The following is a 27,263-nucleotide window of genomic DNA, read 5'->3' as shown; positions in this document are numbered from 1 at the left end:
GGATTAAGTTGGATTAACATTCCTATGGCTAATAGTCCTAGGACTACGAATTCCTTTAGATTGTGTATCTTATCCTATGTTTGGATTGAGTTAGGATTATAAGGAGAAACTAATAATTTAGACTTTGGCTTAGTCCTCCAATTTATATCCCACCCCCCCTCTGTGAGATTGAATAGTCCATTATATGTGAGATACCATATCCAGATAGATTGTTAGTCTGTACTTTAATTGTTTAACCAAACATCGGATTAATAATTTTATTGGACTATTAGTTTAATCCCAAGCTCATGTCCATCCAAACAAACATGGCATAGGTGTAACTTGTTTCACGACTCAACATCTAGTCTAGTTAGTCATGGAAGAGATAAAAGTCCCTACCAAGAAATCATCAACTGAATTGGTTTAACTAAAGCAGAAATACAAGCAAAAACCGATTAATTTAAAATATTAATTAGATTTGTTGGACAAATATTAAATAATTAACATACAAATATGCAATGAAAATTAAGGAAAAGAAAAAGAAAAAGAAAGAAGAAAGTAAGGACCGAAAAAGGGGGACAACTCATATGAGATGGTCAAAAGCTCCCTCCTTCGTGGGCTTGGCTTTGCAAGTTTGTTACCTCACCCGAGGGGCATCACAACCATGTTTGCTGCCCACCCCCATATGTATCCTTCATTTGCAATCAAAACTGCCTATGCTTCCAAAAATTATGTGTTGTCACAATTTAATTTTTATTAGTTAAAATAATGCGACATAATTTGTTTTATGTAACGTTTTTTGAAAAATAACACGATTAGTGTCATGCAATGAATGATGTTGACCGCTACTTTAATACCACTAAATAACTATCTTATTCACCTGATGGTTAATTATTGGAGTAATTATTTATTTTGAAATATTATGTGACATATTGTCTATTTTGTGAAGTTACAAATTTTCATTTACCTCAAGAACCACATAGATGACATCACATGATACTCCAAAACTACCTAATAATTTTCCTCATGCATGATTTTTCAAGGGTCCTAGTGAAGCATAGTAGATTCAAATCATTTAGACAATCCTTCTTGATGATGCGTCTGGACTTATTTATTCTATAGAGTAGTCCCGTAACCATGTCTCAAAAAATTCCTTATTTGTAAAACTAAAAAATTAGTATGAGCTACTTAAAACTTTGCTCACTCCAGCACATTGCAGCCCTATCAATTGGTCAAATTAAAGCATTGACTCAATCCAACAATTGAAATTTTTTACATGAATAAAAAATTATTCTTTCACCAATAAAAAAAATTACTACCTGATCGAGACATTTGATCAATATATATGACATGGCATTAATGAAGTGAAGGAAATCGACTTGAATTTGACTGTCAATAGTCTCATAATTCACATCCAAAGTGCCAGCAAAAATACTTGTATGCAATTTAGTTTAATTATATATAAATGCTACTTTACCAATTAGAATTTAGAACCCTACTTAAAAGGTTAATGAGTCCATATAAATAGTCATTAATTAAATTTAAGGAGACCTAAGCTATTAAAACACTAAATTTAAAAACAAAATAAAATAAAGTAAAGTAAAATTGGGTACTTCCCTTTCCACACTAATTAATTAGTTTCTACTACCAAATGTACCATTAGAATCCATAACTTAAACCTGAATTGAATTCACTTCTGGTTCTTCATCTGAAACTCATTGGCTTTGTAGTACTCCTCCTTCTGCCATGCATGAACTTGAGAAGGACCACTTGCCATCTTCAGGTACTGCATATATGGTGACATTGTTTGCATGCTTGAACCGCCATAGTAACCCATAGAGGGCGAAGGATGATGATTTTTACCAACCTCATTCTCCATCATCCTAGACATTGAAAATGACGACTCAGTACACGAGACTCTTGTTAAAACAGACTCTGGAGAGGGCAACAACATTATTGGATCATAATATATCAACTTCTCTAGTGGATCAATGCACTGCAAGTTGCTGCTAGACATACCACCAAGTTGAGTGTAATGAGTGTCATTAATGTTGTTCATTGGCATCATCATTGGACTAATTGCCATGGATTTTGCATCAAGCTCAACAATTCCCTGGTTATAGCGACCCTGGTCTTTTCCCATTTGATTATTGTATCCGGACTTGGGTTCCGTTTATTCTGTCATTGTTTATTTGTTGTTGTCGTCCTTTATTTTCTTATTTGGAATTATAGGATGTGTTGGGCAGGTTTGTTTCAGGTTGGTTGGGTTCGTAAACCAAGTGTTGCTGTCCAGTTTTTGTGTTGGTCGCTCGAGCGAGGTTTTGGTCGCTCGAGCGAGGTTTGTTTTTGTGTCCTCTGGCTCGATCCAGATTTGCTTCGCTCGAGCGAGCGACTACGTCTGGTATAGACCTGAGGACAGTGCTTATTCGCTCGAGCGAGATTTTCTTTGCTCAAGCGAGCGAGGTATATGTTTTCGAGTTCCTTGCTCGAGCGAGCATTCTGTCGCTCGAGCGTGCTCCAGGGTTGCAGACCTAAAGCATTGCATTCTTGGCTCGAGCGAGCTTTCTTCGCTCGAGCGAGGTTTTCGTGTGTCTGGTCGCTCGAGCGACTAAGTCTTCGCTCGAGCGAGCCTGTCAGGTTTAAATTGGCAGCAGCGTGTTTCAGATCAGTTTTTCATACACTTTCAGATTCCAAAACCCTAGTTACGAGTTTTCTCTCCCTCTACACACCTTCTCTCTTAGGATTGATCTACTTAGAGTGAGTTTCTACCTTAGATCCTTTATTAAAAAGATAGAGTGAGTCGAAGGCTTCCATTTAATCTGAACATTTAGTGATTTGGAGCACATTGGAATTTGGGTATTTATCTCTGTCTTCTCCATTCGGGTTATTTTCTTCAAGGTAGGGATTTCCTACTCCATCTTATAAGTTTTGTTCTAAGTTTTAGTATTTTGATATGTTGGGGGTACTTTGGTAATTTTGGGAAAAACCCTAGTTGTATTAATAAGTTAATTTGTATAATAAATTCATGGAATTGGGAAAATATGGTTAAATTCATGGAATTGGGGAATTCATTGATTAAATGGCGTAGTTGGATAATTTAAATCACTCGCCTATTGAATTGTTGATGTATTTATTTTCAGTTTAGAAATAACTGTTTTGGGCTATCGGTGGAGGATAGCCGTGCTTGTTGTAGACACTGCATGTGGATTAGGGATAACTGAAACTAATCATTGATTAAGTCATAAATTTTGACTGCTGAATTAATACAGACATTATGTGTATTGATTGTGTGTTGTATATGTTATGTGTTTGCATACATTGTTTTGTGTGGGAGGAGATAGGGGATGTACTCCACGGTTTAGGGGAAGATAGGGGATGGACCTCTAAACCGAATTTTGTTTGGGAGGAGATAGGGGATGGACTCCATTAGCATCACTTTTATGTGTGCTTATTTATATTGAAGTGTTTTTATTGATACAACACTAAAATGTGTATCAAACTGAAAGTATGAAGTGTTTGATTTGAGCCTGAGTCTCATCTGTTTGTTGACACTGGAAGAATGTGAATATGATATATATAGTTCACTGTTGTAAGTTTGGCCAGGTTCTGAGCCATATTGATAATGTTGGAAAGTAAAACGTGTCTTAGACATTAGTGTCATGAAACTGTATAATGATGTAATTGATTATCTTGGTTAACCATCTATTGAATGCTATTGCTTTATTCAATGCTTATATTTGGTTTAGTATATTTCTACTGGGCTGTGGCTCACCATATATGGGAACATCATTTTCAGGTTCAGGTGATAAGCTACCTCCAAGAACTTAGCTTGGAAGGACTTGGATTTTGAAGACTATTTTCAGTTATTTGTTTTTCATTGTTAGTACATGTAAACACTCAAGCCTAGGGCTTTATTTGTATTTGAGTTAGAACTCATACTTTTGTGTCCAAGTGTTGGCTTGGAAAGATGTAAGCCTGTAGGGCATTTAATTTGATGTTACATGTAATTTTTTTTTATTTAGTAATACTCTGATGAATGAATTAATAAAGTGTTTTCTTTAAATAATGCATGTCAATGATATATATATATATAATGGGTTAATTTTCAGGGCGTGACACTGGTGATCAGTTTGATCAAAAGGGTAATGAAGAGAGATGCCATCAATTTCATATAGCGAATTCAACAAAGAAATAGGCATCTCCTCATGGATAATCACCATTTGCAAACTTGTAGTACCAAACAATCCTTGCATGAAATAATTCGAATGGTTTTGTTGAGTGGTTTGTTCCATATCGTTGAGACTTGCCAATGCTCGAGTTCCCTTCATGAATTCAACCTTGGCCTTCACATCTGCAAGCTTACCCTCCAACATACCTTCAAAGGCTCTTAGCTGCCTCTCCGGCAAGTCATTGTAACGACCATCCCACGTAGAGTACAAAGCCTTGTCATTCTTCTTACGTAGTTTGACAAGCGCGTCTTCAATCTTTTGGTTTCGGTTCTCAAAAAAGTTGGATAAATCAAGCGTCCTCCTATGACGATCTTCAATAGATTGGTTTCTATAGTTGTCAATCAAGCGTTGAATATCACTGGGATTTTGGGGCTAGATTTCTACCTCGGTGGAATGATCATCCAACTTAGGTCCATAGATGATTAGGCAGACTTGGACATCACATAGAGTTTCTAGTTCACAAGTCTTCTTCTTCAAGCCCTTCTTTCTCTTTTGATAGGTCACATAGCGAGCCTTTTCGTTTCTTATGAGTTCCATTCTTTGTTTAGCTCGACCCATCTACAAATCTAATAGACATCATGTATTGATAATCATATCATGAATTCTCGTATAAAAATTTTTTTAAAAAAAATTTGAACAAACAAAAGAGCAAATAAAAGTTGCAATTCATATTTTAAAAGATCTCCAATATAAGGATGAGGAAAAATATAATTTGGTTCAAGCCAATACCACATAATGCACCTACATCATTCTCATTGGTTAGGCCCCTGTTAGTAGGGTTGTGACCAGGACGGCCCTTCACATACTTTTTTTTTTTTCCTATTTTTTTCTAAATTGAATTGGCTTTTCTATTTTTTCCTTTCATATACAAAACAACAATGATTATAAAATTAATCTAAATTGAAGAGAAATTCAACTGAGATAGATTATAACTGAAGAAAATATTTGATTCAAGCAAAACAAAAGCATGACAAAATTTAATCAACAAAAAAATTAGATTAAAAAAATAGGCATTGAAATTAGATTTATGGCACAAATCAAAATTAAAAGCAATGCAATCAATAATTTTATATATAGAAAAAAAGAGAGAGATTAAATTGAAAAGCAAAGTTCTCAAATCAAATAAGAGCAATGAATTTAACAGAGCACCGCATCGATTATCTCGTGGCCTAGAATTTGGACTGGCAGTTTGTTTGGTCTCCGCACAGTTTCCTTCCAACGCTTACGGATGGGAAGCAGACTCGGCCCGGAGATTTCTTGGGCCCAAAGCCAATAATCAACTACTAAATATCTGGGCCCTTCACATTTTTTTTTTCATTTTTTAATTGAATGAAAAAAAAAAATTAAGCTAAAGGATAAAAGATTTAATTATGTGATGTGAACAAAACACAACACAAAACTTTTAAATTATGTGACGTGAACTATTAAGTTTAAACAAATTATTCTTGATAATGTAAATACTAATATTATAATAGCAATTAATTGAGTAAAAGACAAGACAAATATTTAATTAATTGAATAGAAAAAAAAAAAAAAAAAACCTGTGCTTGCTGCTGCTCCGTCCGTGTGCTCAGCTTGTGTTGCTGCTGCTTCGTTGCTTTGTTGGCTTGGGGCTGTCAAACAAACTGAAGGGAAAATTGGATTAAGAGAAGGTAGGGTTAGGAATTAGAAAGAAGGGGCCTTTCAAATTGCTGTTGGGCCTTGACTATTGGCCCTTTAACTGTTAGAAAAAAGGGGCCTTTACCGTTGGCCTTTCAAACCACTGCAGTGTTGGGCTCCTGCTGTCAAACTGTTGGGCCTTTCAATTTTTTAATAGGTCAATGGCCAGGGTCGGGTTGTCAACAATCCCTACTAAACACTACCTTGTCCACGTACTCATATGCAGGAACGAATTGGATTAGGTATGATGACACGGAATCGATCAGCAACAAGGTGAACTTTGCTCGAGCGAATGGCCTCGGTGGATATTTCTTCTGGGCAGCTGGATTTGACAAGAACTGGACTATCTCTGCTGCAGGTACGTTGCATAATATTGCTTAATTTTTACTATATTAACTATATTTTAAGGTTGGTAACTACTGTATTAGAGGACTAACCATAGGCATAAGTAACGTTAACTAACTGATAAGTTAGAAGCCCCAAATCATTTTCTATTAGATTGTGTTTTGTTTATGTGAAATACTGTGAATCCCTTGAAAAAACAAATTTGATAAACCTTTTAATACTGGATAAGGGAGGATAAGGTATCCCGATGAGAATGTTTTAGTCATTCACAAAATATAAATCAACTGAGTTAAAACCCGTTATTCTCAAATCAAATATGACCGAAAAAAACTCAGTTGGGTGGAGAGTACTGTAACTGATCCAAAAAAAAAAAAAATGTCTTAGAATGATTCATTTGAAACTGTTGTCTAAAATATTTTAAAAAATTCATCAAGAGAGTGTTTGATTGGACGTATTTTAAATTAATTTTATAAAAATATTGAAGAATTAGCTATTATTGGTGGATAGAAAAACAGAAAAAGATGTATTTTTTGTAACATTTTTGTGGCTAAAAAGAGAATATTTAGAATGATTCCAAATAATTATTTTTTTCATAGGTATTTCAAATCCATCATGATAAATTTCTTAATATAATATTGACATACATAGATAAACTATCATATCTAAATATGAGCTATTCTTCTTGCCTTCTCTCCTTGAATGATTAATATTAAATTCATGCATTTCAAATTCATAAATACAATTGGAGCCTAAATGTTGTGTGTGATGTATGACAGCTTCCATGGCATGGGACTATCAAAGCTGGACAATGGGGAAGAGTTTGATGAGGGCTAAATAAGGTTCTATGGATAACTTACATAAGGCACACAGGGACCCTCTATCTCCCCAGTAATAATCTCCAATTTGATTCCTTATTGAAGTGTGTCTAATAAGGAGAAAATAAATTGTGGTGTATGTTACATGGTTTGTTTCTTCTTCATTAGAGCATTTTTTGAATTCATTTCAAGGCTTTTAATATAATTTATTAGTCCATTCTAAACGTAGCAAAGAATTGAATTTGGAGTTTTACTGTTTGTGAAAATTACAGAGATCATGATTCATTGCCCATATGAAATAAAGAAAAATGTTTCAGTGCTCATGATTTTTTTTATGGTCAAATATATTCAATCTTATTTTTTTATGCGGCAATGTTATTTTCATAATTTGAACTTATGATGGAAAAATTATAGTGTGCAACTTTTTTCTTTTGTATATATGAAAATTCTATATATATTGATGTAAAGTAATAAATGACTACACATAAGAGTATGATTGAGAAAAAATTAAAAAAGTTGGAAATCGGTGTGACTCGAACCTAATTACACGGTCTGATTTTCTTAACATACGGTTTACTCTTGATTTTTAAAATAAGTAAATCGTAATTTACGATTTGATCTGTGATTTTTTTATAATTATAATTCTGGTTTAATGTTGCATGGTTTTTTTGGTGGGGGATTTGGTGATAGACTGTCTAATTTGTTTTTCAAAAAGACAAGAATTATATAAATCTTTCAAAACCCCCTAATATTTTAAAATTTATTTATTTTACTATACTACCCTCACATATATATATATATATATATATGTATATCAGCTCTCCTGTAAAGCCATACTCCCAGTGTATTTCAGAGTAAAATTTTACTCTAAATCAGAGTAAAATTTATTATGATTTAAAGTAAAATTTTATATCGTTAAGAAAATCAACATGTTTTTAATTAGAGTAAAATTTTACTGCTACAAAAAATAAAATGCATACTAATACGAATTAGAGTCAAATTTTACTTTTAGATCTATAAACAAATAAACAAATAATAATAATAAATAAATAAAGCTAATTAATATGCATTTTTGTTCTCTCTCTGTATACTCCAACCCCCATCGCACCAATGTTTTCCAGCTCAAACAGATCAGAGCTCACACAACTTATATAATCATTCATCATCATCAGCATCATCCTAAAAATCTCTTAATTGATATGCATTTTTGTTCTTCATCGTTGTAGTCTCAGAGATTTTTCGAAGAATAGGCGTTGGCAGAAGACTCGGATTGTCTCTGTAGATGCATTTGTGTCTGCAGGGGTGAGAATCTTCATTGACGATGACTGTAACAGGTAGAATCTCACAAACCTCTTCGATTTGGCTCTCTCAAAGGAGTTTTGCTCAAGTAAGATGATCTCAAAAATGAAGAAGACAACGAACCTGTCGTCGTATCCTTTACCGACCTTGATCTCCACACCGAACTCGAATCCTTCATCATCATCATTACTTCACACATCGCAACATTCTTCACATTCCTTGAATTGAAGATCTAGTTGATGGTATAATAGTTAGATAAAATAATTAAATAATAAATTTTACCCTTTCTACAAGACTTTATAATTATGAGCGGGTTTTGAAAAAAAAAAATATATATATATATAGGTCCTTTTAACAAGAAAAAGGAAGATAAGAGGGGTTTATGACCAAATTTCCCTTTCTTTTTTGATGTTGTCTCAATGCTTTATGTAAATTGAATTCCATCAATAAAGGTTCTCTCCCTCTCTCTCCCTCTCTCTCTCTAATAAAAAAATAAAAAATAAAAAATAAATTGTGGTTTAGAACTAAACTAGCCTTTGTAGACTCAAACATACATATATAATTTGTTATGTATTATAGACACTTCTAATTACTATTCCGATTGTGACATGTTATTTTATCTTTAAGTAAATTGTGAGTAATATTTTGTGTTTATATTTTGAATAATGACAAGATTTTTAAAATTTATTGTTTTAAATTGAACCGAATCACCTTTTATTTGTTCGATTTGATTAAATTATAAAATTTTCATAATTTGATTTGGTTTATAAAATTCGTAGGACTGTGAGTTTAATTCTTGATTTACTTCTAAATCGGGCAAATCAAATCATACTCATCCCTAAATAAGGTATTTCAAGAATGCATTAATAAAAGAGTAATGCTATATACCACAACTTTTACCAAAAAAAAAAAAAAAATGTGAATCCCAATTATTAAATAGTATTGTTAAAAAAAAAAATTTATTAGATAAAGTATTTCAAGAATGCATTAATAAAAGAGTAATGCTATATAACACAACTTTTACTATAAAAAAAAATGTGAATCCCAATAATTAGATAGTATTGTTATAAAAAAAAAAATTATTAGATAGTATAAACTCAATGCGTGCATGCCCAATGTACGCGCGCGCGCACAAAAAAAAAAAATTAGCCACCTAGGGTGTGTGCGGTGCAATTTAAGGATAAAATTATAAAGCAAACTGTGAATGTTAGATTGATAAATAAACAAATCGTGGTTTAGGCAATTTGGACAATTTTGACTTGTTAGTTGGTTGAAGAATAATGTTAAATAATTATCCAATTATTGTATAATATATAATACTAATTTGCATAATATTATATATATATATATATATATATAACATTAACTAATTTTACATAATATTTTTCATATATATAACACTAGTTTGTAACAAATTCCACATGTTAAATCTCTCTCCCAATGATTTTTACTTTAATATTTTATTAGAAGTAAAATAATATATATATATATATATATTAACTACAGCGGTGCGATTTCAAAGATAAATCGCTGATCAAACTTTCTCGTGGTTAGCTGGCGAATCGATTTGGATTGAACGATTTTAAAGAATTGAACCATATTTTACATAGCTTTAGAGCCACCTTACCAAACCAAAATGCTATAAATAAACTGAGCCTAAATGTCTTACGAGAGTAATATACAATAGATAAACATATATATTATTTAACAGGAATATTTAGCTCTCACATAATTGACAATTTCTTCACCAAATAAACTGAGCCACCTTACCAAACAAAAATGCTACAAATAAACTGAGCCTAAACTTACGAGAATAATATACAATAAATAAACATATATTATATAAAGAAAATAGGGTTTCTAATGAAAATGCTTGTGAGAGTTTCAAAATCTTATTCTACAATTGCTAATTTATGTGATTTTAAAAATATTTAAAAATAATTCTATTGGCTAACAAAGTAACTATAAATTAAAAAAAAAATCTCCTAAAATTTTGAATTACAAGCTCCTAAAATCTCTCTCTCTCAATATTTCTCTCTTTCCTAAATCTCATCTCATAACAAAGTAACTATACATTAAAAAAATATTATACATTAAATAAAAAAAAAAAAAACACAAATCTCATCTCATAACAAAGTAATTATATATATTTGTTTTAAAAAAACACTTTACACCACAATTGATAATTTTTGTAATTTTAAATAGTACTATTGGCTAACAAAGTAACTATAGATTAAAAAAAAAAAAACCTGAAATTGTTAATTTTTATAATTTTAAAAATATTTAAAAATAATACTATTGGCTAACAAAGTAACTATAAATTTAAAATAATAATAATAATAATTGAATTACAAGTTCCTAAAAACTCTCTCCTAATATTTATCTCTTTTCTAAATCTCATAATCTATCTATCTATGCTATATATTATACCAAAGTGACTTTTAATCTTAGAGGTCCCAAGTGTTTTGAAACCTTAAATTTAATTTTTTGAATTTTTGATTTTTATAAAATAAAAAATTAAAACATCTATTGGCTATTCCAAGGACATAAATATTAACCTTCAAAATTATTTAATTGGCTAACAAAGTAACTATAGATTAAAAAAAAAAGTGAAATTGTTAATTTTTATAATTTTAAAAATAATGCTATTGGCTGACAAAGTAACCATAGATTAAAAAAAAAAAAAAATTGAATTACAAGTTCCTAAAAACTCTCCCCTAATATTTATCTCTTTTCTAAATCTCATAATCTATCTATTTATGCTATATATTATACCAAAGTGACTTTTAATCTTAGAGGCCCCAAGTGTTTTGAAACCTTAAATTTAGGCCAAGTTTGGGAAGACTAAATAAGTGCACTTTTTGTCTTTTTGGACTAAAAAATTGAGGTTGAAAATATGGATGTTTGGGTTAACTTTTTGACTTTTTATTGAAAAATGTGTAATAAAAAATTGTAAAAATTGATTTGTAGGGAAAAATTTGAATTGGGAGTTGTGCAGCCGTAATTGTTGACTTTTGGTGAATAGTGTTAACTTTTTAACTTTTTGAGTAACTTTTTGACTTTTTGACTTTTTTGAAACATCCCAAACTTGGCCTTAATTTTTTGAATTTTTTATTTTTATAAAAAAAAAATTAAAACTTCTATTGGTTATTCCAAGCACATAAATATTAACCTTCAAAATTATTTAATAAAAATATATTGTCATTAAAAAGAAAGAAAGAAAGAAAGAAAGAAAAAAAAAAAAAGAGCACACAATTCTCAATCCCCCTTCTCCCTCTCAAAATAAATTAAGCCTTTATTTAAAAAAAAAAAAAAATAAGAGTAATGCTAGAAATCCCAAAAGTTTTACCAAATTTTCTATTAAGGGCTAGTTTGGCATGTACTAAATAAGCCAAAATTCAAAAAGTCACTATTTTATTTAAGTCACATCATCTTATTTAAATCACATCACCTCTCTAACACATCACATCAAACCCAACCCAAACCCAACCCAAACCCACCAATAAGTCAAAAAGTACACTTTTTTAGGACATCCCAAACCAACCCTTATGGATGTAGGACCCACATGGGACTTACATGGTAAGGATCCCACATCCATGTGAGATATTTGATAGAAAATTTGGTAAAGCTTTTGGAGTCTCTAGCATTTTTTTTTAAGGGAGTAAGTTATAAAATAAAACAAAGAATTTACACGAATACAAGGGGCATACCCCAGCCCTAGCAAAACAAAACAAGGACAGAGCTAGCTAAACAAACAGATAAAACAAACGGGGAACCTTTCTGAAACCTCGATGTCTGAGTTAGCAAATCAGCTTCAAAGTTTGAAGGAGCAGAGCAATATTGGCAAGCGTGGTACATTGGCAGGGGACCAGGTTCTATCTGTGTTCGGGCCTTCGATTGGGAATGCTGTGAGCACCCTGCTCAGCCCGATTAGTACTCTGCGATGGGGCGATGTGGTTGAGGAAGGTATAGAGACAAATCGGTTCGAAGGAGCCCAAGACAGTCTTTCTCTTACGAGGATTCGGGGCTTGTCCCAACCTTCCCTTGAGGGCTCCAAACTAGATAGCGATATAGTGATGACAAATCTTGAGGGATTGGATCTATCACAAGGGACAACATCCAGTTGCCTTGATGCTCTAGGTCTTCAGGATGTTGAAGTCCTTTTGGTTGATGAAGTGGACCGGGGTCAGTCTAGTAGAGAGGATCGTGGAGGGAGAGGTCATGGTGCTCATCGTGGCAGTCGTGGAAGAGGTGGTAGGGGAAATATGAGTAATTTTGTTGATGGGAGACGACCTTTTGGGGCTGTTCCTCAAGGGCCGACAAAAACCTGGGCTGATGTGGCCAACATGCCTAGTAGATCCCCTGTCAAATTAAGGTATATCCCCTCTCCCCTTTCTGATAACCCTAATTTGGTGGAACTACCCCCTCGGAAGGAGGACCTAGGTAAGTGGGAATCCTGTTTCGTTGGGTATTTCCTTGACAAGAAACTGCCTTATAACTATGTCAAAAATAGTGTCTCAAACCAATGGAAGAATTTGGGTCTGAGTGAGGTTTTAGCAAATGGTGAAGGTTTCATGTTTTTCTGTTTTGATAATGTTGACTCCTGTGAGAGGTGTGGGGATATATTTTTGAGTACCGACACGTGGCAAGGTGACGCCGATGTGTCAGCCGAGGTGTCACGTGTCAGGGTCATGACGCCGAGGTGATCTCGGTTAAAGGCGAGGTTATCTCCAAAGATATCGGAGTCTGAGAAAAGCGGATAAAGGACAAGAGTCCTAGAATAAGGGAAGACTTCAAGATGGATAAGAATAATGTTCTTAGGGAATCTATCCATATCTCTTGAGGAGTCCAAAGTATATACTGAACAGGAGTCTATAGAGGTCAGGCTTCTATTGGGACTAGGATTGAGTTAGCTATAAAAGAGAGGCACCCCCATGGGTCTCAGGTACGCAATTTATATTCTGTCTAGTGAGTTAAGCACTATTGATTTATCTTTGAGAGATATACTAACTTGATCGTCGGAGTGCCCCCGGGTAGACGAACCATCGCCGGAATCTTCTCTTTCTGTTACAGGTTAGCCAGGTGTCATCTATTCTGCCAGTGCTCTCCAGCTGAATACTGAGTTGGGCAGTGTGATCAGAAAATCACTCACACAATTTGGTGCCGTCTGTGGGAAAGAAAGGAGAATAGATGGCCAGTAATGGACAGAAAGAAAAGGTTGGGGACGACACTCCTGCTGGGAGCGGGAGACCAATTGACCTTGATATCACAGGAGACGAATGCAACGTAGAAACTCGTGACCAAAATCATGGAGTAAAAGACGTCGGCCAGACTGGCGACGCACCAAAGAAACCAGATCAAAGTGGGTACTACAACGAGGACGACCTCCAGGTATGGAAGGATAGGTGCTTGCGGAGGGACGAAGAGGTAAGAGATATGGCAAACAAATTGGCAGACCTACAGTCGGTCGTCAATTTCATGATGCAAAATAACGTCATTCAGCCACCATTCCCGCTACAGGACACGCCGATTCCAGCGGCCAATACCCAGAAGGGAGGACAGAAAACAATCCCCATAGCCCCTCAGCACAACGGGAGCGAAAGACACTCTCACCGACCTTCTAGAGAGGTCGGACGAAGAGAGTCAAGAAGAGAAGAATCACGGACGACGCATCGCACAAAGGAGGCAGACCCCAAAGGACATCGACATGTTCAGGGATAGGCACTATGCTTCGACACAACTCATGGAGAAGGGTTGAAAAGGGCTCACCACGAGGCCGAGAGTAGTATACCAAAAAGACTAAAGTCAAAAGATGGCCGAGCTCCTGGGCGGAGCAAAGAAGACTTAAGAGATTACCTCAAGAGGAAGCAACAGAATGCCTATACCGAGGTAACCTCCCCAGATAAGCCGAGGACACCATTCTCGGTGGAATTAGACAGGTTTGAGGCGCCGAAGAGATTCAGTACGTCGAGGTTTCAAATATACGATGGTAAGTCAGACCCCAACTTCCACATTGGACTCTATTTGAACTCAATGGCATTGTATAGCGGGAACGAGCCATTGCTCTGCAAAGTGTTCCCCTTATCCTTCGGGGAGATTGCATCAGATTGGTTCCACAAACTACCAAAAGGAAGCGTGAAGACTTGGGAAGGCCTGGCCGTGATGTTAGTGGCTAGGTTTGTGACAAACAAGCTGCAACCATTAAGGGCGGACGCATTGACGGCTCTGAAGATCAGCAAGGATGAAGGCCTTAGGGCCTATGCAAAAAGATACTATGAGGTGTTCAATCGAATACCCGAATGTAATCAAGAGGTGTCAGTCGTATCTTTCAAGAACGGCTTGAAAGACAACTGTCCACTACGAAAGTCTTTAGCAAAGACATTGCCAAAAAGTATGGAGGAGTTCATGGCGAGAATCGAGAAGTACGCCAAAGCCGAAGAAGACACGTCGGGAACCAGGGAGATAAAACAAGAGAAAGGAAACGGCTCCCCGAAACGAGGGCGAGGTAACAATGGAACGAGCAGGCAAGAGGCAGAACTGAGGGCCACACAAGCAGTAACAACTGTGTTCCGAATCCCAATTCCCAAAGTCCTGGATCAAATTCGGAACCAGCCCTATTTCAGAACGCCAGAGAGGACTCCAGGAGAGTTCATGGGAAGTAACATCGGCAGGCATTGTGCCTACCACAATGAAGATGGGGTTGTAGAGCCCTGAAAACATATTTGGAAGACCTGGTGAGACAAGGACATCTGAGAGGCCTTGTCGATGAGACCAGGACAAGGGAAGAACGGGCAAGGTTGCCTCAGGCACCAGCAGCCCCACCTCCCCCAGCACAGTAGCCACAGGCAGGAGGACCTCGGGTAATCAACGTAATCCACTCGAAGGTCAACGAAAACGAAATCCGAGGAGAGACCCATAAGGTAAAACACCTACAACATGTCTACCAAGTCGGGGAGAAAAGACATTGGGCAGAAGAGTGCCAGGGACCAATGGTAACCTTTACTGAAGCCGACCTAGAGATGGTCCAGCATCCGCACAATGATGCCTTGGTAGTATTCCTCCAGGTTAGGGAGTGCCAAGTGAAACGCATCTTGATTGACCAAGGCAGCTCTCGTGACATCATGTACGTCCGATGTCACAAAGAGCTCGGCCTTCACCCAGATGATATGGAACAATCCAGTGGCCCATGGTTGGGTTCAATGGAACTCCGACATGGCCACTGGGAACAGTAAGCTTGGAGGTGCAGGCAGGCACCAGGAAAATCAAGACAGAATTCACCATCATCGACACACCCTCCCCTTACAACATCATCTTGGAAAGGCCATGGTTGCATGCAATGGGGGCAGTTCCCTCAACATTGCATTAACTATTGCGATTCCTAACAGAGCATGGGATAGAGGAAGTCAGAGGCGATCAGCTGCAGGCGAAGAATTGCTCCATGGCAGCAATGAAATCTACCTGCAGCATACGAGAGCCAGAAAAGGCAGAAATTGAAGATGAGGACGTGGAAGTCCTAGAAGACGTCGGCAAGGAGCCAGCCGAGTAGAGCGAGGAGGCACTGAAGAAAATCCTCGTCCAGGATGGGGATGAAGAACGCTTCTTTCTTCTTGGCTCGAGCTTAGCCGAAAAAGAGGAAAAAGAGTTGGAAACTTTTTTGAGAGCAAATATTGAGGTGTTTGCTTGGACACCTTACGAAATGCCTGGCATTGACCCCGAGGTCACGTGCCACAGACTGAATGTCAATAGGTCAGCCAAACCTGTAATTCAGCGAGCCAGAAGACCGACATTGATGCACGTCGAAGCAGTAGAGAAAGAAGTAGACAAACTTCTGGAGGCCAGGGCCATTAGAGAAGTACACTACCCGACATGGCTATCCAATACAGTGGTGGTAAAAAAGAAGAACAGTAAATAGAGGGTCTGCGTAGACTTCACCAGCCTCAACAAAGCCTATCCCAAAGACAGCTTTCCTCTACCCAAGATTGACCAGCTAGTAGATGCCACTTCAGGGCATGGAAGAATGAGCTTCCTAGACGCCTACAGGGGGTACCACTAGATAGCCATGTACCCCCCAGACGAAGAGAAGACCGTGTTCATCACCCCAAAAGGCCTGTACTGTTACAGAGTAATGCCTTTCGGGTTAAAAAATACAGGGGCAACTTACCAAAGGCTGGTGACCAAATGTTCAAACACCTGATTGGCCGAATAGTAGAAGTCTACATTGATGACATGGTCGTTAAGACCAAGGAGCCAGAGGGTCATCTTGCCGATCTAAAAACAGTCTTTGAAATTCTTAAAACATATCGGCTCCGACTCAATGCATCGAAGTGTGCATTTGTAGTTGGATCTGGTAAGTTTTTAGGATACCTGGTAACTAGAAGGGGCATCGAGGCCAGCCCAGATCAAATCAAGGCCATCCTAGAGTTGAAGAGCCTGACGTCGGCAAAACAGGTGTAGATGCTAACTGGAAGGGCCGCAGCCCTAAACAGATTCATCAGTAGAAGCTCAGATAAGCGCAGACCTTTCTTTAACTTGGTGAAGAAAGCCACAGACTTCCTATGGACAGAAGAATGTGAAGCCGCTTTGGCCGACATAAAGAAGTACTTGACCACAGCTCCAGTTCTTTCAAATCCAAAACCTGGGGCGGAGCTGTTTCTATACTTAGCAGTTTCAGAACATGCGATAAGTGCAGTACTAATCCGAGAAGAAAAATGGGAGGAAAGGGCTATTTACTATGTAAGCAAAACCCTAGCTGATGCAGAAATGAGGTATCTACCCTTAGAGAAATTGGCACTAGCTTTAGTAATGGCTTCAAAGAAGTTGAACCATTACTTCCAGACCCATAAAATTGTGGTGCTAACAGAACACCCCTTGAAGTCCTTACTGCAACAAGGAGACCTGACAGGAAGAATAGCCAGATGGTCAGTCGCCCTAGGCTAGTATGACCTGGATACAGGCCAAGGACAACAATCAAAGGCCAGGTTCTGGCCGACTTCGTGGCCGAGTTCACACCAGAATCCATCGAACATCAGGCTTCGTTGAGCCAGGATGAGCGATGTCCAACCAAGCAAGGAGAATCACAACCAAAGGCGAAAGAACAAAGGAAAGAGGACAGACCCTGCAGCATTTACATCGGCGACTCCTTTCGACTGTTTATTGATGGGAGTTCAAACTGACAAGGAGCAGGGGCAGGAGTAGTACTGATATCCCCAGATGGACAGATAGTGGAGCAGTCCATTCGTTTGGGATTCAAAGCCTCAAACAACGAAGCAGAATACGAAGCACTCATTGCAGGACTGAAGCTGGCAGCAGCAGTACAAGCAAATGAGGTAATAGTTTTTTGTGATTCACAACTGATAGTTAATCAGACAATAGGCGAGTTTATAGCCCGAGATGAACGAATGTCGGCCTACGCGAAGGAGGTCATCAGGCTGTCAACCTTGTTTCAGAACTGCCGACTACTTCAGGTAAGCCGAGATGATAACAGCCATGCCAATGCGTTGGCCTACCTAGCTAATGCGGTACAACTTGGAAAAGCAAGGACCATAATGGTTGATTACTTGTCGGGCCCAAGCATTGAACCACTGACCACAGAGCGTGAAGCAATGTGTGTAGACATGGGACCAAACTGGATGGATGCAATTGTTGCATTCCTGAAAGAAGGAAAGCTGCCAGAAGACCACAAGGAGGCACACAAGGTCAGATTAAAATCGGCAAGGTTCAGTCTGACAACAGAGGGACATCTCTACAGAAGGTCCTTCACTGGACCCCTTTTAAGGTGCGTACACCATTTGCAGGTTCAAGATTTTTTATATGAAATTCATGAAGGAATTTGTGGAAGCCATGCTGGGGGCAGATCACTAGCTCACAGGGCCATTACCCAAGGGTATTGGTGGCCTTACATGCAAAAAGAGGCAGAAGCCTACGTGAAGAAGTGTGAACAATGCCAAAGGTTTGCACCTCTGATACACCAACCAGATGCTGACCTGAACCCTGTATCCAGTCCTTGGCCATTTGCCCAATGGGGCATGGATCTCATTGGGCAATTACCTAAGCAGCTGGACAAAGAAAGTACTTGCTGGTAGCCACAGATCACTTCACAAAATGGATAGAAGCAGAACCTCTTGCCAAGATCCGAGATGTGGATGTCAAGAACTTCATATGGAGAAACATCATCACCAGATTTGGGATTCCGAGAGCAATTGTGCAGACAATGGAACTCAATTTCACAGCAAGTTAATCAAGAACTTCTGTGCAAAGTTCAAGATCAAGAGCTACTTTTCAACCCCAAGCTTTCTACAAAGCAATGGACAAGCAGAAACATCCAACAAAGTAATTCTGGATGGGATAAAGAAGAGGCTGCAGGCAGCAAAAGAAAAATGGGTAGACGAATTACCCAATGTACTCTGGGCATATCGAACTACGCCGAGAAGATCAACAAGAGCATCCCTCTTCGCCATGGCTTATGGCACAGAAGTAGTCATTCTACTGGAGATCGACATCCCAGGAATCAGAACCCAGGGAGTAGAAAACGGGACTAATGATGTACTCTTAACCCGAGATCTGGATCTTTTAGAAGAAAGAAGAGAGAAAGCTACAATCCAGCTTGCAGCATACCAGCAACAACTTGCAAAAGCTTATAACAAGAAGGTCAATCCAAGAGAGTTTCAAGTCGACGACCTAGTCCTGAGGAAAGTCGTCGGCAATAAGAAGGATGCTAGAGAGGGCAAACTCGGCCCAAATTGGGAAGGACCCTACCGAATCATCTCGGTGCTGGGCAATGGGGCATATCGGCTTGAAGATAAAGAGGACAAAGAGTTGCCAAGGCCTTGGAACACTTGTAACCTAAAATTTTTTTATCATTGAGATTTGACTTGTTTTTTGCCGACGTCATAAATAAAATTTTAGCAAGATTCTTCAACACTTGTGACTGATAAAGATACATAATGTTGTTTTTGGAATGCTTAAATGAGAACCCAAGTGGAAATCAGGTTCACATTAGGGGGCAGAGAGAACACAAAGATGTTTAACACTTGTTGAAATTTATGGACAATTTACAAGTTGAAGTTAAACCGCAATCCTTGTTTAACACTTGTTGAAATTTGTGGACAATTTACAAGTTGAAATTAAACCAAAATCCTTGTTTAACACTTGTTGAAATTTGTGGACAATTTACAATTTAAGTTAAACCGAAATCATTATTTAACACTTGTTGAAATTTGTGGACAATTTACAAGTTAAGTTAAACCGAAATCATTGTTTAACACTTGTTGAAATTTGCGGACAATTTACAAGTTAAGTTAAGCCGAAATCATTGTTTAACACTTGTTGAAATTTGTGGACAATTTACAAGTTGAAGTTAAATCCAGATTATTGTTTAAACACTTGTTGAAATTTGTAGCAATTTACAAGTTGAGTTAAACCGATATGATGTTCAACACTTGTTAAAAGTTTACAGGATTGTCTATCCGAGGTGTGTCACCCCGAGAAGATTGCACAAAGAAGGAATACATAATATTCTAAGTATAGAATCATGCAAAAGCAGTCAAAAGAAGACAAAAGTACAAGCAAAGTTGTATTAGCATTCAACAAGGAGAGGGCATATCGGCCATACGGAGAGCTTGCATTGTTTCAAAAACAAAGAAAAACAAGGTACAAAAGAAAAGACATGGAAATTAAGATTCCTCAACATCAGCAACAAGCTGGGTTGGGACCTCGGAAGACTGTTGAGAAGCCACCTCGGCTGCCTTCTCCGCCGCAAGCTCAACATCAATCTCTTGCAAGGCTTCATCAATACTCTTGTCGACGAGGGAGACGTCGGCTGATGCCTTCTCAGCAATAGCATCTTCAGGAACCTCCTCACCCTCCTCATCTTGAGTTAAGTCCAAGACTTGTTTATTCTGAGGGAGGGACTTGGCCCCAGTTGCTTCCTTGGGTCTTCTCTCCAGGGTCTCGTCTTCAGATCCAGATTCATCATCGGATTGAGCTGGTGGAGGAGTTGGAAGAAACGAAAGAGGAATGACGTCGGCTTTCCGAAGTGGCGAGTCCTCGGGGACCTCAAGCTTTTTCAGAAGAGACATCCAACCAAGGATGAAACCCTTGTTGCATGCCTGCCTCACTTGAAGTTCATAAGCCTCCGTGACATCGGCCATACCTTGAGCGTATGCCTTCTCGTCGGCATCCTTGATTTCAGCTTCTTTCGTGGGCAAGGCCTTTTGAAGCTCCTTTTGGGCCTGTTCCATCTTTTCCTCAGCCTCTCTTTTTTGGGCCTCAAAGACCTTTATGATGGCCTCGACAGATTCCGCCTTCTCTTCGGCGTCAGTTTGGGCTTTGATTGCAGCTCGGCTTGGTCTTCCAACTTCTTCATTTTTTACTGTAAGCCTTTATTGGTCTTTGAAGAGAAGAGAACTCCCTCTTCATCTCGGCCAACTTTTCCCGGTTCTCAAAAGACTGAATTGAGAAGGAATGAGCATGCTGGATGGCCTGAAAGTGAACAAAACAAAAGTTATTAGAAAATCTCTAAGTATGAAAAAGAAGAAAAAAAGTGCCAGATAAAAGACACTTACTTGAACAGAACGCTGAAGCATCAAGGCATAGTTCTTGTACTCGCTGAACTCGGCGTTTCGCTCTAGATCGCCTGGTAGAAGTAGAGCAGTACTGAGCGCAACGCCAACATTGATATCCTCGGCGCTATCGTTGGCCCTGACTGGCTTATCTTCCAAGGTAATTTCGGGGGCCCAGTGTAGACACCCCATTTTTTACCGACCTTTAGACTCAGACGTCACCAGTTGAGCGCTCGATGATGTTGCATATTGTGCTCATTCTGAAGGTACGGAGTCTCGGCTGCGAGCCTTGCCTCCGGACTTCGGAGCTCTTTTGTGTTTTGCCTCAGTTTGCGAACCAGGTCCTGTTTTCTCTATTTTCTCTTCCCGAAGGGTGGGAGAGGTCTCGTAGATCATCTCTCAGTGGCCATAGGCTACGTTTCGTGGTCGTAGGCCATTTTTCCCATTTGGAGCCCGGTTTCCGATTTTCGGAGCCATCGGCCGTGTGCCTCGGTTTGGCACTGCTTAACTACCTTCGTTTGCTCCGGTTTTTGGCACACACCTTATTTCCTCCCTTTAGAGGGACACTGTGGCCCTGGAGACTACCTTCGTGGTCATATGCCACTCCCGGTGCCTAACAGCCTGTTTTCGGGGCCCCGAACCGCGCGTTTTGGCCTCCGAACATTCGTTTTGCATCCGTTTTGGTCCATTTTTGGTAAAGACCCTATTTTCATTGGTAGGAAGGTGGTAGGATGGTGGACGGCCACCTTTTCCCCTGAAAAACCAGTTTTCTCATTTTCTCTCTCCAAAAGTTGGTTTTTCTGACAGAAAGCTGGTTTTTCTCACTTTTGAGCCACATTTTCTGGCTTTTCATACCACCATTGTGTTGTGTTCATCTGGGAGGCCACCAATGTGGTAGGCCAACCAGTTTTCTCTTCTTGCCCCTTTTGACCCCTCTAAAAGCTAGCTTTTTTCTCTCCTCGGTCACTTTTTTTGGTTTTTCACTTCATAGCTGTGTTGTACTCATCTGGGAGGCCACCTTTCTGGGGTGGCCGGCTAGAAAATTTTGTTGACCCTTTTGGCCCCTGGTCGGCCGACCAGGGGGGGTGGCCGGCCGGTCACTTGAACTGGCCGGCCTGCTTCTTGCTTTTTGCTTTTTCTGAGTGTAGTCCAGCTGTGCCAGCTGGAGGCCATTTGGTGTATCCTCCATACACGTGTATGGAGGATACTTGGGGACCTTTTTGGATATTTTGGAGCCTCTCATCTATAAAGGAGAGGCTTGGCTTCATATCAGAGGGTTGAACAAAATTGACTAAGGCATATAACCTCCCTCCTCCATTGTCACTATTCCAAGCTCCAAAACCCTAATTTTCTTGGTCCATTTGCACTGCAACCCTTAGCACCACACCTCCATCATCCATTCCAGCACCTTGGAAGTCATTTTCAGAGGTTGAAAGCTCACCAATTTGGTCCAAAAGCTGCTGGAGGTCGGCTCTTCAAGGGTAAGTGTCTATTTCCCTTAAACTTGCATTTTTTTGCTTCATTACTTAACTTTACTTGCAAGTATTTCTGGGCTTTGTCATAAACTAGAAAGTGTCATATTTTGAGCTCCTCTTCAACTTTGTTTTAGGGAACTTTGCTGTTTGAGGTCATCTACTTCCCCTTACCCTCTATCTCTCTTTTAGGGCTATTTTTGCATCATACTTTAGCCTTACTTGTGAAAATTTTTGAGATTTGTTATAAACTAGAAAAACCCTTGTTTTGACCTCCTCTTTAAGTTTTCTTGAGGTCACTTTTCTGTTTGGAGTCATCTCCTTCCTTGCATGCTTCATTCCTTCATATTTAGGGCTATGCATTAGAGCATTTGCATTGGACTTGTTTTGGCCTCTTAGCCACTGAAATCCAGGGGATTTTCAGTGGCTTTGATGAGGTTTTAAGCTTTGAAATCATAGAGGGGTGACCCTCTCACCCCTCATTTTCTTTACTAGCATCATTGGCTTTCGAAAGGGGCTTTATTTTGCATATGTACGGGGAGCAAATATTCCGGCAAGCCCGTACTCCTTTCTTCCGAGCTCCGTCGATGTCCGATCACCTGCGAGCAAGTAAGGGTGAGCTACCCGGCGGTGTGTGGCCGGAAAAACCCTCTGACGATCAAGTTAGCACACACCTTAGGATGGATAGAGAGAAGGGAGAGAGTGTTTGAGTGTAAAAATTCCTTACAGAGATGTTCATGTGTCCCGTATGGGGGGCGCAGACAAGCTTATATACCTTCTGAGCCCCTTACCCACTCGCAGTCATCTCCTGACACGTGGCTCTGCTATCCCATCTGTCAGCATAGACCTTGCTGAACATCACCTAATCTCAACTGCCTGACTTCACAGCTGGAGCTCGGCAGCCGAGCTGCTCTACCACGGCCATGCCATGCTTCATACCCATGCGCCTAACCGGATAAACACATGGAGGACCGGGCTAGGCGGCATCCCGGCAAAGCCTAGCCCGGGTACCTCCTTTGGTCGGCCTTCCTGCCGGTCAAACAGTCTCCTCGGTTGACCACGCCTTACCGGGCGCCGGTCACTCAGCTTGTCTGGCTTCAGCCATCCCCTGATCGGGCAGCTCGGTCCAACCAAGCGCTATCTAGCCGAGCTCCTTCTTGGGCCGGGGCGGCTCACGCTTGGCCCAAGTTCTGCCCGGCCTAGGTTCTGGCAGCCCACTTCTTGGCGGATGGTCAATCATCTTGGCCCCATGCACCGTTGGGCTCTCAATCTGCTCGGCCGTTACCTCGGCCCAACTCCCGATCATAAATCACCCTCTCAATTACCCCTTAATTCCGTCCGCGAAAGCGTGACTGGGATTATTCTCTTCGACCGAGATAACACTTCCCCGTCCTCCAAAATTCCAAAGGGGAACCAAGCTAGTTAACATAACTGTCCACAAACCTGCCCGGTTATACTTCTCGGCTGACATCTGTTCCTTCGAAAGTACCTCGGTTAGCTCTTCGACTCTTCAACCCGTCACTTCAGTCCTGACGTCGCCATAAATGGGGACACGTGGCGGGCTGCCATTGGTCATCGGGCAGCCAACCCGCCGTTTTTGCCAGATTTTTGAATTTGGGCGGCCTTTCGTACTTACATATACATCACCCCCCTCAAGCCATTTCTTTCTACTGCTATTTCGTCTCTCAACTCCAGAGCTCTAGCATTCTTGCCATTGACTCGTCTGCCATTCTTTGTGCTCGCGGGACTTGACCCTGCCCTTCACTGGTGAGTCCTCCTTCCTCCATTTGGTTGTTATTTTCTTTCATATTATACACATTAGGGCACAAAAACATAGCTATTAGGGCATAGGTCGTAGAATTCGTACTAAACCTCCCTCTGTTCTTGGTGTTCTTCTTCTTCCTGAAGAACACTGAAGAACTGGAGCGAACCGGGCTCCTGGTCTTCTTTTGATCCAAAAAACCAACCTGACCGAGCAAATAACATGTTTGTCTCAAACCCAGCAAAAACCGAGATAATCAAAAGGACTTGGTCGCTCAACCGGGCTAACATCTGGTCTGCTTGGGCGACCGGGCTCCTTAGATAGAATAAACAACTGAGGTGGTTTGGCACCCTTAATGACCGAGCTAAAATCCAGCTCCTTTTGCGCGACCGCGCTAACACTTAACACTTGCCATCCTTTTCCTGCAGAGTCCAAGGGGACCACTGTCATTCCTGAGGCTCTCAGGACCGAGCAGCATCCAATAACCAGTGCCAAACCCCTCAGCCGGGATACACTAAGCCGGCCACAAATGGGGAAATTCCGCTTCCTAGTGGATACTCCGGCTGCGCTAGCTGCTTTCAGAGAGGATTACGGCATTCCGGCCGATGTTCATCTCGAACTGGCTGAAGAGGAGACCACACCCTGGGGAAGAGTTGACCAATGCCCCTTCACCGTGCTCTCAATTGTTGAAGGGGGCCTCCGTTTCCCGCTCAACCCTCTTATAACTGAGTTCCTTCGCCGCACCGGGCTGGCACCCACCCAAGTGTCCACCAATACCTATAGAATAATCAACGGCGTTCACGAATTGAACAATCGGCTAGGCACCAAGTTGGGTCTAGCCGAGATATTAAGGCAATACACAATGGGCCATACCGGGGACGGTTTGGCTTATTACTTGAAGATCAGACCGGGCAAGGAAAAAATTGTGACCGGCACCCCGAATAAAGATCTTCACGACGATGATTTTTTCTGGGTGTCGGGCAATTACGAAACAGCCGAGGTGCCGGGCTGGTTTATAAACAAGGACTTCGGTTCTTCATGTAAGCCACACAAACTTGCTTGGTTAGCTTAATTCTTTACTTTGTAACTAACCGGTTTTCCTCTTTCTTTTGCAGCAATCCAAGCCTTGCAGGCCAACTATCAATTCCCCAACGTCGAAGCAATTTGGACCATGCTTAGGTACCGTCACCGAGATTGCAACGATTTACTTGGCTATACACCGACCTACAGGTATTCTGCTCCGCGCCGGAGTAGAGTAACTGACTTCCTTCGCGCTCCTTCGCCGCCTCCAGATCCTTCCCTTCCTGACGTTCCCCTCATTCGCCTGACCGAGGAACAAGAAATGGCCAAGCGCAGCAGAATCAAGAACCTGCTCACCGCCACATCCGCCGAGGTGCCGAGCGTAGTAACTCGGTCACCAGCCGCCGGTCAATCCAGTGGCGCTGTGGTCGCTCTTGCCACTCAATCCGCCGGGCAATCCAGCCGCGAACCCTCTGCACGACGTGCCGGAAAAAGAGCTCGGGCAGACCCGTCCGCCGAGCTAGTCACCGAGCTTACCATCGAGCACCCAACAGACGCCCCCGCCCCAGTGCCGGCCTGGCGCCCGCATTTGAAGCACCGGGGTCAAGATATCCCGGCGACGGCTTCGATCAAGGCGGATAAAGAGCATCTGCTCGCCTTCGATCTGTCCAAAGCCCTGCTACTACCGAGCGACGTGGTCGGCAGCGACCACGTCCCCGACACTCGGTTGGTCAAATCGTCGGTGAAGTCTATGGCCAGGGTAAGTTGATGTTCCTTTGAAAATTTCACAAGTGTTTGCTCGGTTTCTTTTCTGCTCGGTCTCCTATCTAATCAACGTTGCTTTTGTTTTTGCAGGCCATTCAAAAACAACACCTGGTCTTGGAGCGTATCCACAGACTTAGGCAGAAAGCCAACGACACAGCTAGCCAGGTTGAAAGCCTTCAAGCCGAGCTCGGCCAGGCTAAGTCTTCTCTTGAGATGGCCAACTCCGACAACAACAGACTACTCGGCCAGCTGGATGCAGCCGAGAAAAAACAAAACGAGCTCCAGACCGAGGTGGATACCCTGAAGAAATCGAAGAAGAAAGCTTGCCGGGCTGCAAACACCGCCGGCTTTAACGAGGCCGAGGAGAGCTACAAGAAGCAAGTCTTTGCAACACAAGACATCTACTTCAAAGCAGGCTGGAAGTCTGCCTGCGAACACCTCGGCCAAGGCTCCGACACCGACGTATTTGCCAACCCTTCTCCAGCTTCGCTACCGGTCTACCTTGTGCCTTACGCAAACGACGTATTCAGCGCTCTGCAAGCGGAGGCCGAGGAAGGACTTGAAGATGGAGAGGATGACACAGATTCTGAGGCAAAGGAGGCCAAGGTGCAAAAGCAGCCCGGCAATGCTGAGCCCGGTGCCCAAGACGTCAGTCCAACCATCAACCTTGATGCTGGCGAGGACGAGTTCACCAATCTCTCCCCCCTAGTTTAGTTCTGTTCTCTTTGTTCTTTTTTGTAGTTTTGCTTCCAACTCTTTTGATGTAACCGGGCTCTGTCCCCACCTTTTGTAATGATTTTCTTTTCAATGATAAACTCAAATTTTTCTAAGTGTTTGCACGGTAGTAATCAATTCCATCTTCAGCAAAATATCTCGGTATAACTCATCGTTTGAACAACACTTTGTCGACCGGAATCCATAACACGGTCGAAGCACTTCAGCATAACAAAACAAATTCATGAACCGAAATACCCATCTCGGTTGTGACAAAGTTGAACAAATCAACACTTTCAACCGGAATACATCATCTCGGTTGGGAATCCTAAGTTGGATAAGACACCAACTCTTCCAACCGGAGTACATCATCTCGGTTGGGAATGCGGAGTTGGACAAGACACCAACCCTTCCAACCGGAGTACATCATCTCGGTTGGGAATGCGGAGTTGGACAAGACACCAACTCTTCCAACCGGAGTACATCATCTCGGTTGGGAATGCGGAGTTGGACAAGACACCAACTCTTCCAACCGGAGTACATCATCTCGGTTGGGAATGCGAAGTTGGACAAGACACCAACTCTTCTAACCGGAGTACATCATCTCGGTTGGGAATGCGAAGTTGGACAAGACACCAACTCTT

The 27,263-nt window shown here is 40.6% G+C and overlaps 1 protein-coding gene across 1 annotated transcript in view; it reads left to right on the top strand.

Annotated features, from left to right (window-relative positions):
* The first annotated feature begins 12,026 nt into the window (after positions 1 to 12,026).
* The window catches only part of LOC114279476 (uncharacterized), a 28,820-nt gene continuing 13,583 nt past the window's right edge, over positions 12,027 to 27,263 (top strand). The window contains exon 1 of the mRNA XM_028221723.2: positions 12,027 to 12,938. Within this exon, the coding sequence (XP_028077524.2) occupies positions 12,118 to 12,938 (821 nt within the window). The 5' untranslated portion in view covers positions 12,027 to 12,117. The remainder of the gene's footprint in view (positions 12,939 to 27,263) is intronic.

This window comes from Camellia sinensis, chromosome 4 (assembly GCF_055761805.1).
Source record: "Camellia sinensis isolate YWXY chromosome 4, ASM5576180v1, whole genome shotgun sequence".
Classification (NCBI taxonomy): domain Eukaryota; kingdom Viridiplantae; phylum Streptophyta; class Magnoliopsida; order Ericales; family Theaceae; genus Camellia; species Camellia sinensis.
Note: the sequence above shows the minus strand (reverse complement) of the source record. Positions and strands in the feature narration are given on the sequence as shown.